General features: G+C 42.8%; 1 protein-coding gene across 12 annotated transcripts in view; it reads left to right on the forward strand.

Annotated features, from left to right (window-relative positions):
- The window catches only part of LOC112215686 (SWI/SNF-related matrix-associated actin-dependent regulator of chromatin subfamily D member 3), a 109439-nt gene that overhangs the window by 86606 nt on the left and 7345 nt on the right, over nt 1–15488 (forward strand). For 5 of the 12 annotated variants that reach the window (XM_024374938.2, XM_042299169.1, XM_024374931.2 and 2 more), the window contains exons 2-9: nt 162–352; nt 2032–2121; nt 6019–6061; nt 7375–7497; nt 7963–8085; nt 9767–9862; nt 15078–15098; nt 15421–15483. In XM_024374938.2, coding sequence (XP_024230706.1) covers nt 162–352; nt 2032–2121; nt 6019–6061; nt 7375–7497; nt 7963–8085; nt 9767–9862; nt 15078–15098; nt 15421–15483 — 750 coding nt within the window. Of the gene's footprint in view, nt 1–9; nt 31–161; nt 353–2031; nt 2122–6018; nt 6062–7374; nt 7498–7962; nt 8086–9766; nt 9863–15077; nt 15099–15420; nt 15484–15488 lie in introns of those variants that run through there. The other 7 variants (XM_042299170.1, XM_024374936.2, XM_024374935.2 and 4 more) reach the window with 5 other exon arrangements.

Here is a 15488-nt window from a genome sequence, read left to right on the forward strand (position 1 = left end):
AAACCAAACATTGAAATACCGTAATAGAAGGTAAAATAAAAACCCAAACCGGCCTGAGCATCAATCCCGGTGTATATAGTAAAATACGGTATACCGCCCAGCCCTACTTCTGTGTATTTGAAATGTGCAGTAACTAATACCGTGTCTCCTGTCATCTCTAGCGTCCTGGAATGCCATCTGGAGCTAGGATGCCCCACCAGGGTGCCCCCATGGGCCCCCCCGGCCCCCCGTACAGTGGGAGCCCTACGGTGCGGCCCGGCCTGCCCACCCCGGTCATGGAGCCCAGCCGCAAGAGACCTGCCCCCTCTCAGCAGAACCAGCAGCAGCAGAACGTACAGAACCGGGCCAGAAAGTAAGTCACACGGCCAGGATTCATCCAAGATCCAACCGCCGTCTCCTCTCACCTCTGCAACCTAGCCCTCTCTACTCCATGCCTGCCTCTGGTCATCTTTCTGTGTGTAATAACTTCAATTCACTATCTGCATCTATCAGACCGAGTGTTTCTCACTCCTGCATTGTGCTGTGAGTGCTCCCTCTCTAATGTGCTCCCCCTACTGCTTGCTTTAGTATTGCAACCTATCCACGACTCTCTGACACTGTTCACCCCTTATCTACACTTGGCGATTTAGGTTTAGCCACATTTATGACCTCTGTTTTGTGGTCTGTTAGCTATCATGGTCAGCATATTGTGGAAACCACCTCCACTCCTCAGAATAAGAGCTAACCTGGGTTATGAGATATACAATCTCTGCCAAAACAAATCAGTCTGTCCCATGAACTGGCTTCTAAAAATACTTGACAGTCACAAAAACAGTTCCTCAGAACCACACCCACATTGTGTTGGGCTTCACATGTACACCACCGGCCCTGAGTAATTCCTCAGGGAGGTGATAGAGCCAGGTGTAGTTATTAGAGAGGAGATCAATATTCTCCCTCTCTGTATCCGCAGTGCAATTGATCCACTCACAATTAAGCAGCCTTGTCAAACAAGGGCCAGGAAAATTGTTGTCCTATGTCGGCCCTCCACCCCTACCCCCACGGCTCCCTCCCGTTGAGGGCCTGCCCGATCGATGTCCCAGGGTGACCCAGTAGGTGACACTTTCTCTGGCAAAGCATATGCTTGTCCTCTGGCAGCTGACAGCCCCCTCCCCAGCCAACAGCCCAGCACAAGCACAGCCACCTGTGTTTGCAGTGTCATTGAAACCGTATGGCTATTGGCTAGATGCACCTGAGCTCGTCCTGTCGAGCCAGCACTTTTCTACCCATACAAATCTGCCATGCTTCTAAAAATAGGGCATATTCAAATTTCAATTTACAAGGATGCTAGAAATAGTTTTATGTAATTGCAGTCGAGTCAAAGATCAGATTTAATTTGGTACTTTTTGCATTGTAGACAATAGGAAGGATGCTTTGGGCTGAGAATTATAGGACAGCCCTATAATTTGTGAAAAAGCTTCAGGTGCAGCTATACCTTGCACATAGAAAACCCACAAAGACTATAGGCCTTCATTGAAGCATTCAGATATGCCCAGTAAGCCCACGCACTACTTTTATCAATTCGACCTGGATCCTAGTAGGACTAGATGGGGTGTTTTTGCTTCTCTGTCACTCCCTGTTCCACGGTGTGCTAGTCTGTGCCTTAGTCCCAGTGTGTTCATTACCAATGTGTCTGCTTGTTGTTAGTGTGCCATCTAAACACTGAAGTGAGTGAAGCATGATTCCCCACTGTCCAATGAGAACCTTTCCCTGCTAGACAAGTGTCAAACGAGGCCCCCAGATCTACTGATCACCAGGATCCACTATGTCCTCCTCTCACTTTGTGTGTGCATGCACACAAATGCACCCCACACTGATGCCTGTACATACTACCTCCACACTTGCACCGATACTAACGCACCCTCACCTACCCAGATGTACACACAACCACGAGTTTGTCCTTCAGTACAGACATCCTGCTTGCTGCCACTAGTGTGTTGTCCCACCAACCAACCTCTTTTAATCGGACAACCTTCAAATCACATCAACCTTTAGGAAGCCAGTGGGATTCCCTGGAGCCAATGAGATGCCAGCGAGGCAGATGGACATGAGAGATGCCCAATCAGATCCAACCCTCGGATCAAAGTAGGAGTTTATTCTGCTGCATGTCCGTTTTTTTTGACACGTTTTTACTCGCCGCCCTGCCCTCTCCCCTGACCCCCAACCCCAGCACTTCCGAGTGTAGGATCGGTCAACCCACCCCCAAATGTTACCCCAAACAAACCCCTATGTTTGTCTCCCCATGAGGACAGCTTTACCAGGTGTTCATTAGGGTACCTCCCGAATGTGAAGATGCATGCTGTAGACTGAAGCATGGCATGATGGGAACAAATTATGCTGCAAGTGTCTCTTTTAGGAATGTCAGCTATACCAAAGGATGCCTTAACACCTCTTTAATCAACTATGTTTTTTCTGTTTTGGTAAGATGCGATGTTTCAATCTCTAGAGGGCTGTGATTCCCAGTTTATGACCCTCTCAGATCCCTTTGAAATGTAACCAGGCCAGCCCTCGATGTTGCTCTAATGCGTTTCAGCATTTGGCCTGTTAACTTACACTAATTATTTTGCCCTGCCCTGTTAAAAGACTTCTGAGTGAGTCTGAGGTCTCTGCTGGTGTGCCAATGTCTAATACAGTTTAACATTACTCACATATCCTCATACTATACAGTTGAAGTCGGAAGTTTACATACACTTAGGTTGGAGTCATGAACTTGCTTTTCGACCAATCCACACATTTCTTGTTAACAAACTATAGTTTTGTCAAGTCAGTTAGGACATCTACTTTGTGCATGACACAAGTCATTTTTCCAACAATTGTTTACAGACAGATTGTTTCACTTATAATTCATAATCACAATTCCAGTGGGTCAGACGTTTACATACACTAAATGATGTCATGGCGTCAGAAGCTTCTGATAGGCTAATTGACATCATTTGAGTCAATTGGAGGTGTACTTGTGGATGTATTTCAAGGCCTACCTTCTAACTCGGTGCCTCTGCTTGACATCATGGGAAAATCAAAAGAAATCAGCCAAGACCTCAGCAAACAAATTGTAGACCTCCACAAGTCTGGTTCATCCTTGGAAGCAATTTCCAAATGCCTGAAGGTACCACGTTCATCTGTACAAACAATAGTATGTAATATAAACACCATGGGACCACTCAGCCTTCATACCACTCAGGAAGGAGACGCGTTCTGTCTCCTAGAGATTAATGTACTTTGGTGTGAAAAGTGCAAATCAATCCCAGTACAACAGCAAAGGACCTTGTGAAGATGCTGGAGGAAACGGGTACAACAGTATCTATATCCACAGTAAAATGAGTCCTATATCAACATAACCTGAAAGGCTGCTCAGCAAGGAAGAAGCCACTGCTCCAAAACCGCCATAAAAAAGCCAGACTATGGTTTGCAACTGCACATGGGGACAAAGATTGTACTTTTTGGAGAAATGTCCTCTGGTCTGATGAAACAAAAATAGAACTGTTTGGCCATAATGACCATTGTTGAGTTTGGAGGAAAAAGGGGGATGCTTGCAAGCCGAAGAACACCATCCCAACCGTGAAGCACGGGGGTGGCAGCATCATGTTGTGGAGGTGCTTTGCTGCAGGAGGGACTGGTGCACTTCACAAAATAGATGGCAGCATGAGATAGGAAAATTATGTGGATATATTGAAGCAACATCAAGAAATTAGTCAGGAAGTTAAAGCTTGGTTGCAAATGGGTCTTCCAAGTGGACAATGACCCCAAGCATACTTCCAAAGTTGTGGCAAAATGGCTTAAGGACAACAAAGTCAATGTATTGGAGTGGCCATCACAAAGCCCTGACCTCAATCCCATAGAAAATATGTGGGCAGAACTGAAAAAGCATGTGCGAGTAAGGAGGCCTACAAACCGTACTCAGTTACACCAGCTCTGTCAGGAGGAATGGGCCAAAATTCACCCAACTTATTGTGGGAAGCTTGTGGAAGGCTACCCAAAACGTTTGACCCAAGTTAAACAATTTAAAGGCAATGCTACCAAATACTTATTGAGTGTATGTAAACTCACTGGGAATGTGATGAAAGAAATAAAAGCTGAAATAAATCACTCTACTATTATTCTGACATTTCACATTCTTAAAATAAAGTGATGATCCTAACTAACCTTAGGGGATTTTTACTAGGATTAAATGTCAGGAATTGTGAAACTGAGTTTCAATGTATTTGGGTAAGGTATATATAAACTTCCGACTTCAACTGTATCTGTCCCAAGCATATATGTCTGTCTCCGTCCTATGGTTTACTTAACACAGGGCTTCCAAAATGACATCCCTTGGACCCCAACCATACGTACTGAGGAAGCTTGAGAGAGCACAAACCTATGACACTATTTCAAACTTGTTCTCTCAAATCAGTATCTGGGCCCAATATTAACAATGCACCACTTTTCCGGCAATAACCGATTCATAACAAAAACATATATATGTAAGCCAAGAGTCGCTGAGGAGGCACAGACTGCAGCTGCAGAACCCAACTAGAAAGGTTTGGCATCTTAACCATACCAGCACACCTCATTTGCATTAGCTGGGACCAATGGTAAGTAATCCATCAGGTGTTGTAACCCAAATTATGTCCTAGACAATAAATTCAAATATTTATTATATTTTCAATATTTTTTCATACCCAAAGAATGACAAGTATGCTACCGAAAGGTGATTTTTTTTCCACATGAGATTTCACAGGTAAAATGCCCTAAAAACATGTCGTTATGGTACACACAGTGCATTTAACATACTGTTTTCAACTGAAATATTTGACACACGTTGAAATTGTGTGTGTTTATTTATACAGTAATTATAATTCAACATGTCCTCACCTAATGCTGAATTGAAATTATTTCACCTCTGTGGCCTATTTATTGCCTTACCCTCCCTACTCTTCTACATTTGCACACACTGTACATAGATTTTTCTATTGTGTTATCGACTGTACGTTTGTTTACGTGTAACTCTGTGTTTGTCGCACTGCTTTGCTTTATCTTGGCCAGGTCGCAGTTGTAAATGAGAACTTGTTCTCAACTGGCCGACTTGGTGAAATAACAAAGACAAACCTGGGATTTGAACTCGGCATTCCAATCTTTCTGCTACTCCACCATGTCCCTGTCAACAACTGTACAAAAAAAACTGAAAATGCTGAAATAAAGTAAATGAAATGAATGATAACAGACTAGTCAGAATAACTGATGACTAAAATAGCAGTGCAGTTTGACAGTACTCCCATATCCTCAGACTATAACTTTCCCAACCGTTGGGTTATGTCACCAGATCACCAGATTTCACAAGCAACACATGTGGAAATGTGAAATCGTGTGATTGTCCACATGTGCAATCATGTGATTGTCCACATCCTGTGGTTTTCCCAAAAGGGCAATGACATTCTTGGGATGGTGTCATGGTCCCCTGGAGATTTTTGTCTCGTTCAAATGTTGCCACGTGTGGTTTTATGGTATCACGTGTTTTTACATGTTGTCACGTTAACTTCACATAAGATCACAAGGGTTATGGGCGACTGTACTTTTCTCCTCATCGGAAAGAAGAAAGTTGGATTCAGAAGCATTGTTATTGGGGGTCACATAACATATTTGGATCTGGAGATGGCCACAGTTGGCGTAGGAGACAACATTCACAAACAACATACAGCATTAATAAAGAGAAGGCTATACTGTTCATTGGATGGTACAGCATGAGGTGTGGTGTGTGCATGAGGTATTAGATGTGTCACTGGTCCCTGCTCTCCAGGTGGTATACCATAGTCCTGCCTCTGCTGGATCCCCCAAAAACACATACATCCGCATTGCTTACACACACACACACACAGCTGGGACACTGGGGTGCTGGATGTGGCCCAGCATTTTAGCAGATGGCCTGGGTGCTACGCTATCAGTCACCATAGTAACATGCTCTCTTTTTCCATTTTCTCTCTGTATTTCTCTCCCTCTCTGTAGCGCCAAGAGAAGGAAAATGGCAGACAAGATTCTCCCACAGAGGGTGAGATTGCGTATATTTGTATTTTTCTCCCATTAACTCGAGTGTTTGCGTGTTGTTATCCATTCTCTGTTGAATAGAACATGTGTCAGTTTTTGATCTAGGGGCTTGGAGGCGCAGATGATTATGTGTTATTGCAAATGGAGCGTAAAGAGATGCTCGGGTGATCAGAGGCTTGGCGCAGGCTTGGCGGTGGGTACCGTTGTTGTAATGATTCCTCTTATTTTCAAATGGAATAATCAATAGACTGGTAGGAAACAGAGCCAGTATAAAACAACCTTTTGGGTTTAGAGGAGCCAATTGAGGAGGCACAGGTGAGGGTGGGTCTAGTGTGTGGTCCGCGTCAGGGCTAATCAAACCCACGTCTAGCCACTGTCCTCTGCCTGCCTGCGCCACAATCTCCGCTCTCCCCTTCATGCCCCCCCTGCCCCGTCTCAGCCCTGCCCAGCCTGGGCATTGATTTTGTAGAGGCTGCTGCTGGTGGCACTGGACTGGAGCCCCATACTGATCCCAGTCTCTCCTATGAGTGTCTCTGTAGTCTGTGGGTCTTATCGTAACACAAGCCAGACAGAGGATGGAGATGGCTGCATGGCTCAGGGACAGGGAATGTCCCGCACTGCATTCTGTCTGCACTACACCTCAACTTGTTGACAGACAGATGCAGATAAAGAAGGAATGAGATGAGATGATCGAGGGAACAATGAAGGGAGAGACAGACAGATTAGAAGGATGGAGAGGGGTAATGCAGTGGGAGAATCTGGGAGTCTGTGCCCAGTTTGGTAAGTAGCCTTGGCAGAGTGCGGACTCCCATCTGGGGATGAGTATGGTAATGTGTCAAGGAGGGTAGGGGCAGGTTGGGTAGGGGTGGGGTTCACGCTGATGCGCCTGCTGCATTTCAAATGCAGACTTAGCACCACTAAAGGCAGGACTGGTGCACCAATTAGTGAGTGGTGTTGAGCAGTCACAGCTCCTGTGGGCACTACTGCCCGCTCTGTCACCTTCATTAGGTGCGTCACTCCTGTAACAGAAGGACGAAAATGTTTTTTGTGGAAAATGGTGGCTTGAGAGAATACAGTCACTGTTGCAGTGCAGACATGCTTTGATGGCAGAATGCCTTACCTTTAATGAAGCTTAAAACGCAAAACTCAGTCAATACCACGACTTATTGTCACTATCTTTTTTTTTTCCCAGTTCAATTTGACTGGATACTAGGATTCTTGTTCTTAAAAAGCAATACACTGGCAGTGTTAAATATGATCGAGTATATCGCTTCCGAGACACTAAGAGTTGGTCGTTTTAATTTCTCCTCTGATCAGATCCGTGAGCTGGTCCCTGAGTCACAGGCTTACATGGACCTGCTGGCCTTCGAACGTAAACTGGACCAGACCATCATGCGTAAACGGGTGGACATCCAGGAAGCCCTGAAGAGACCCATGAAGGTAACACGCATCATAGGCCTGAAGTATCTCACTACTATAATATACTTTACTGTACGAGCAGCAGCAGGTAGCCTAGCGGTTAAGAGCGTTGGTCCAGTAACCCAAAGGTTTGAATCCTCAAGCTGACAAGGTGGAAGAATCTGCCGTTCTGCCCTTGAGCAAGGCAGTTAACCCCCACAACAACAACTGCTCCCTGGGCGCTGATGACATTGATTTAAGGCAGTCTCCTGCACCTCTCTGGTTCAGAGGGGTGGGGTTAAATACAGAAGAGACATTTCGGTTGAAATCATTCAATTGTGCAACTGACTATGTAGGTATTCCCTTTCCCTATACGAACATACTATGCCCTTTGAACAACGGAACATGAAACATCTCTGTATTTTTCTTTGGTACCAAAGTGGCCAAGACTGATGTGTCCAGAAATGTCCACTGGTTCCAACAGTGTCTTTGTGTTTGTGTCGACAGCAAAAGCGTAAACTGAGGCTCTACATCTCCAACACCTTCAACCCTGCCAAGCCCGACGCTGACGACTCGGATGGCAGTATTGCATCATGGGAGCTGCGGGTTGAGGGGAAGCTACTGGATGATGTGAGTATTCTACTTCCTGTAGGACGATGGAATATCACTGGATCAATTCATTGTGATTTGGTTTGTTTGATTTTGTTTAGAAAAGTACAGTTTTTTTCCCCCCCTCATTGTGAAGTCTCCTCTATGTATGATAGCGATTATGCACGGTTTCTTTTGAGCTGTATCCCCACCACTGAATCAGTACATATTTTCTGGCAGGTTGACGTCTATTGTGATGAGTCTTGTCATGGAGGCAGAAGTGAGTGATTTGGTAAAAAAATAATGAAAACAAGATTTTTGGTCTTAATTTAAGGTTAGGCATTAGGGTTAGCAGTGTGGTTAGGGTTAAGTTTAATCCCAGATTTTATCACTTTGTGGCTTTGCCAGGTAGTGACCACTCTGGAGAACTGCCTCCATGATGAAAACCACTAACCTGCTATTTTATGGGGGACTATATTTGAAATGTGGCAGCATGGTGGGTTAAATGTATTTTTCACTATGGTGAAATAACTTCAAAAAAATCTGTGGCCTTGTCTCAATCATTCAACCAAGTATGAATATTGCTAGCTCTTTGATCCAGGAGCTGCTTTGTGGGGTGATTGCCCCACACTCATGTATGGCAGTCTTGTATAGTTCTAACATATCTCCACAATTCCACAGTCGGCCCACTTCAGTCAGCAACAAGATTTGTTTGTTTTGTTAGGCCTTCTGAGGAATGATAAATGTTTCGCTAAACGTTTGCACAGATTATTTCTGCAACATGAAAAGCAAGATGACCATAGATTTCTTTCACAGAGTAAGATCGACTTCAAATGGTGTCTCAACTCTAATTCTCTCATCAGTTTTGCGTCAAGGCTGTCATTTCACAGTGGTTTGAACTATTTGAGGTTTCTGAGCCCACAAATATTTTCAGCCCACTTTTAAGGAAGTGGACTCTGAGAATATCCTGTTTTCACATTGTATGTGGTCCCTTCTACGTCTTTGGTCATCCCCTTGCCCTAGGGCCTACAGTAAATTTAATGATATCACTGCTTTGTTGTCCTAGAAATTGCTATAGTCAATGACAACAGTATATCAAGTCATCTAAGGCAGGTGTTCAACAGTAGTGCATAGGGGTCTAGTTGGAATCACTCCTGGAGACAGATGTTCAGTAACCAGGAAACAAACCAGGGCCTAGCCCAGCAGATGGCGCTATTGAGTTGTTTCATCTTACCGTCCAAAGGGAATGCATGCAGCCGGTTATACACTTGTATCCCCTGTGGACCGGTTTGTACATAAAACATTCTATATTCAGGCTACAAAGGAATCCATTTATTTCTTAGAAGACGGGGGGGATATGCATACTTTCTTTATGAAACACCATGCTAGAGTGGACAATGTTACTTCCTGATGTTGCGCCCCGCGTTCAGCCAGGGTTAGTAAACAGACTGCTGCAGCTTGATTGGCTGAATGCAATAAGCAACATCCGGGACTAGCATTCTCAGGCATTAGCCACTTTAAAATAGTGGTGAGAAATCCTGTTTCATAAAGAAAGTATGCATATTTCAGACTACAACAAACTGCTTTGCAAAGTGGGGAAACCCTATCTACAATGTAAATGTGTGTGTGTGTGTGTGTCCTGTGTTACACTCTTCAAATGTTCATACCAGCCCAAATGTTCTGTCCACGTTAAACTAACTAACCACCTCTCTTTATTTCATAGCCTGGGAAGCTGAAGAGGAAATTCTCCTCGTTCTTCAAGAGCCTGGTGATTGAGCTGGACAAAGACCTATACGGTCCTGACAACCACCTTGTAGAGGTGAGTTCATGTTCCCTGATGACCACTGACCATATACCTGCACCCTCTGTCCTCTGTCTCACTCTCGTCTCCTTTACCCTGTCTGTGTTCCGCCCATAGAAATAGAATGAGAATGGAATATATTTTTTGGAATGTCAGTTGAGGACGCTTTGTGCTTTACTGTTTTGGGGACCCTCAAAATGGCGCCCAGTCCACTCATAATGGCGTAATTAACATGAATGAGGACATCCGTTCTATTCATTCTAATTATATGGTCTTCAGCCTCATCCAGATCTATTCAGCAGGTTTTGGGCAAACAAGGGGTTTACTAATAGTGTTTAACCACTAAAGACTCTTGGCATCGTATCTTTAGTTACAATGCAGCTCACAATGTACACCCCTGTAGAAGATTAGGCCATAGGCTAACTACGATTCTGAGAAAAAAAACACTAACCACTGTGCACACACTTGTTGAATCAACATTATTTCAATGTAATTTGTCAACGTATTGTGATGTGGAATCAACATGGAAAATAGATTAGATTTGAAAAAAAGTAATCAACCAGTGCTGTTTGTCTCATTTCAACCTGCCTTGTAAAAATGGAAATTAGGGTAAACTTCAACTTATCCTGACTTACAGGTTGTTACATGTTACATCAATCTAATTTCAATATAATCATCAGAACTATGTATATGTTGAAATTGCATAGAAAATTTCATGTTTGATTTTTATATTTGATTCGACAGATTTATTTGACCTTGTTTCAATGTTGATAGTAAAATGTTTGAATCAACGTCATGCCATCAACTTAAATAAAGGGGTATATTGAAATAAAATGTGAAGCCACAGTCCAAGTTAAACAGAGACACCTACTGGTAAATGAGGGGTAATGCACTTCAGTGAGAACAAGTTTACCATCCAAATGCCTACCTCTATGTACCGTGCTTAGATTTGGAAACAAGCTGTGTATGTTTCAGCTGAACACATTTAGACATTGCTCAGCATCCATACTCATTTGTGTAGATGACCTAAATAATGTTGAAAGTAAATCCTCTAACTTTTCTTACCCAGGCAGTATGTGAATGTCAATTCAGAGTGAGGTTGGATTTATGAAGTTAACATTGACAGCTGATTTGCCCAACAAAGGACACCATGTTGGTACTATTTGAGTATTTAAAACCTTTTCTTTCATCTGAATTTGTGGTTTTAGGGGATTTTAACTTAGATCGGCTTCTTCTGGCCTCAGACCATTTTAAGAATATTTGTCTTGACTTTAACCTGAATCAACCGATTGCATAACCCACACGGGTTAATACAAAATCCAGCAAAACTTCTCACTGACTGACCGAATTCTAACAAATAATCCCCACAAGTATTTGACGAGTGGTGTCTTTGCTAAGGATCTCAGCGATCGCTCTCCTGTCATTGTATTAGAGAAATCAAAAGGATTAACACGGATCCTCGTATAATTATGAAGAGACATTTTTTCCCCCACAAGGTTTTCTTCATGATGTGTATTACCCTGACCTCGCCTCTATCTCAGCTGCATACCTGACCCTGAATTAGCTCTAGAATTGTTCTCATCTCTTTTTCTCTCTCTGGCAGCAAACATGCTCTCCCTTTAAACACCTTAGTGTGAAAAAATAGAACAAATCCTTGGTTCTCCATAGAACTTTCAGATCTATTTTTTTTTTTTTAAACAGGCCTGGACCAAGGTTAGAAACTGTCTGTAGCTGTTTGGAAGCTTTTCAGGCAATTGAGAAATGGATACACTTCCACATTCAAGAATACTAAATCTAGCTACTTTCTATCTCAGACTCTGCTGGTGATCCGTCTACATTTTGGAAAACAGTTCATGCACTGAAGCACAGAAATTCCTCTTCTTCCATGCCTTAGCAAGTTGTCAGACACTGGCATCATTATTGAGAAAAATGAGAAGTGATACTTTAATCAGCATTTTATCTGAAAGAAATGTTGGTTTAATTGACCTGCCCCTCTCCAGCGTCTAATTGGCATGATGGAAGTTGTCAACTTCTGTGAATCTTTGTTTCAACTTTCTTCAAGTGCGGTCTCAAAAACCATCAAGCGCTAAGATGAAACTGGCTCTCATGAGGATCGCCACAGAAAAGGAAGACCCAGAGTTACTTCTGCTGAAGAGGATGAGTTACCAGCCGCTGAAATTGCAGCCCAAATAAATGTTTCAGAGTTCAAGTAACATACACATCTCAACATCAACTGTTCAAAGGAGACTGCGTGAATCAGGCCTTCATAGTACAATTGTTGCAAAGAAACCACTATTAAAGGACACCAATAAGAAGAAGAGACTTACTTGAGCCAAGAAACACAAGCAATGGACATTAGACCGGTGGAAATCTGTCCTTTGGTCTGATGAGTCCAAATTTGAGATTTTTGGTTCCAACCGGTGTCTTTGTGACGCAGAGTAGGTGAACAGATAAACTCCATGTGTAGTTCCCACAGTGAAGCATGGAGGTGTGGGGGTGCTTTGCTGGTGACACTGTCTGTGATTTATTTAGAATTCAAGGCACAATTAACCAGCATTGCTACCACAGCATTCTGCAGCGATACGTCATCCTATCTGGTTTGCGCTTTGTGGGACTATCATTTGTTTTTTAACAGGACAATGACCCAACACACCTCCAGGCTGTGTAAGGGCTACTTGACCAAGGAGATTGATGGAGTTCTGCATCAGATGACCTGCCCTCCACAATCCCCTGACCTTGACCCAATTGAGATGGTTTGGGATGAGTTGGACCGCAGATTGAAGGAAAAGCAGCCAACAACTGCTCAGCATATGTGGGAACTCCATCAAGACTGTTGGAAAAGCATTCTAGGTGAAGCTGATTGAGAGAATGCAAATCAGTCATCAAGGCAAAGGGTAGCTAAGAATCTCAAATATATTTTGATTTGTTTAACCCTTTCTTGGTTCCTACATGATTCCATGTGTTATTTAATAGTGTTGATGTCTTCACTTATTCTGGTGTGTGTGTGTGTGTGTACAGTTGAAGTTGGAAGTTTACATCCACTTAGGTTGGAGTCATTATCTCGTTTTTCAACCACTCCACGAATTTCTTGTTAACGAACTATAGTTTTGGCAAGTCGGTTCGGACATCTGTGCATGACACAACAAAAAAATTCCAACAATTGTTTACAGACAGATTAATTCACTATCACAATTCCAGTGGGTCAGACGTTTACATACACTAAGTTCGCTGTGCCTTTAAACAGCTTGGAAAATTCCCCAAAATTATGTCATGGCTTTAGAAGCTTCTGATGGGCTAATTGACATAATTTGAGTCAATTGGAGGTGTACCTGTGGATGTATTTCAAGGCCTACCTTCAAACTCAGTGCCTCCTTGCTTGACATCATGGGAAAATCAAAAGAAATCAGCCAAGACCTTAGAATGTTTTTCTGTAGAGTTCCACAAGTCTGGTTCATCCTTGGGAGCAATTTCCAAACGCCTGAAAGTACCACGTACCACGCAAGAATAAACACCATGGGGCCACACAGCCGTCATACCGCTCAGGAAGGAGACGCATTCTGTCTCATAGAGATGAACTTACTTTGGTGCAAGAAGTGCAAATCAATCCCAGAACAGCAAAGGACCTTGTGAAGATGCTGGAGGAAACAGGTACAAAAGTATCTATATCCACAGTAAAAGAAGTCCTATATCGACATAACCTGAAAGGTCGCTCTGCAAGGAAGAAGCCACTGCTCCAAAACCACCATAAAAAAGCCAGACTACGGTTTGGGGACAAAGATCGTACTTGTTGGAGAAATGTCCTCTGGTCTGATGAAACAAAAATAGAACTGTTTGGCCATAATGACCATCGTTATGTTTGGAGGAAAAAGGGGGATGCTTGCAAGCCAAAGAACACCATCCCAACCGTGAAGCACGGGGGTGGCAGCAGCATGTTGTGGGGGTGCTTTGATGCAGGAGGGACTGGTGCACTTCACAAAATGGATGGCATCATGAGAAAAAAAATTATGTGGATATATTGAAGCAATATCAAGACATCAGTCAGGAAGTTAAAGCTTGGTCACAAATGGGTCTTCCAAATTGACAATGACCCCAAGCATACTTCCAAAGTTATGGAAAATGGCTTAAGGACAACAAAGTCTAGGTATTGGAGTGGCCATCACAAAGCCCTGATCTCAATCCTATAGAACATTTGTGGGCAGAACTGAAAAAGCATGTGTGAGTAAGGAGGCCTACAAACCTGACTCAGTTACACCAGCTCTGTCAGGAGGAATGGGCCAAAATTCACCCAACTTATTGTGGGAAGCTTGTGGAAGGCTACCCAAAACGTTTGACCCGAGTGAAACAATTTAAAGGCAATGCTACCAAATACTAATTGAGTGCATGTAAACTTCTGACCCACTGGGAATGTGATGAAAGAAATAAAAGCTGAAATAAATCACTCTACTATTATTCTGACATTTCACGTTCTTAAAATAAAGTGGTGATCCTAACTGACCTAAGACAGGATTTTTTTTACTAGGATTAAATGTCAGGAATTGTGAAAAACTGAGTTTGAAATGAGGAGTTGAGAAACAGTACTTGGTTGATTTACGTGGATATGTTGATTCAACCAGTGTGTGCCCATTGGGTATTCTCATCTACTGTATTTAGCCTATTTTGGTATTGTTGGCTACTAGAAGATCTGACATCACTCATATTGACTTAGCTGGCGGATGTTATCATCTGAGAACAGATATTTTACTGAAAAGGCAGTAAAACACAGCCAGTCCTAAACAGCTTATTACGGAGTTTAGTATTCAATGGGGTTTTAGATCTTGAGGAATCCAACTTTACCGGAGAATTAAGATTTTTACCAGAGAATGGTGTCTGGGGTTCCAACCTTTTTTTGAATTGTAAAAACATGTTTTTGACACTGTAAGCACATTCACACACAGGTGTTCTAACTTGACAAAATGCTTCCTTGAGTGTTTTGAGGTTAGAGTACTTCTCAAGGTTTCCCACTGTGTAATATTTTAGCAAGGATAGATGGCATAGATAAAGCTTTGCTTGGAATGAATCTGTCCATCAAACGGAATGTACCGCAACACAGCAATGAAAACATATTTTTGTAAACCCTACATTGAGTTAGTGGTGAAGCAGTAGAAAAGCATTCCATCAGTTCCCTCCCAGTGTTGCATGCTAAGTGGCTACAATTCACTGAAACGCAGGGAACTTGAAGTGTTTTTCTTTTCAGCTGCTGACCAGTAAAGCGAAGGTAAGATGCAGACTCAACTAACATTTCCACATAGATAAAATACCAGGGAGGGTTTGATATCTGGATATCAGAGGAGAAAATTGATACTGTAATGCCAAATAGAGGTTTTATTTGGGTAGGGTACAGTCTCAACTTGATAAGCCATGCTCTTGTTAGGTTGTAAAATACTTCTGACATAGTGATTCTCAATCTGATTTAGTTTATTATTTTGAATGCCAATATATGCGTTAGCGCCTCTGGAAAAAACAAATGATCAACCCTTTGCTGTCTTGATAGTTCACTCAGTTCCTTACCACACCATGCATGATCTATTCTTTTACAGCGATTCAGCCTTCCAAAAGACAACATACTCAAAGGGTCGAGAGCAAGGCTGCTCGTTGAAAGTGTACA

The sequence above is a fragment of the Oncorhynchus tshawytscha genome, linkage group LG16 (assembly GCF_018296145.1).
Source record: "Oncorhynchus tshawytscha isolate Ot180627B linkage group LG16, Otsh_v2.0, whole genome shotgun sequence".
In the NCBI taxonomy this organism is placed as follows: domain Eukaryota; kingdom Metazoa; phylum Chordata; class Actinopteri; order Salmoniformes; family Salmonidae; genus Oncorhynchus; species Oncorhynchus tshawytscha.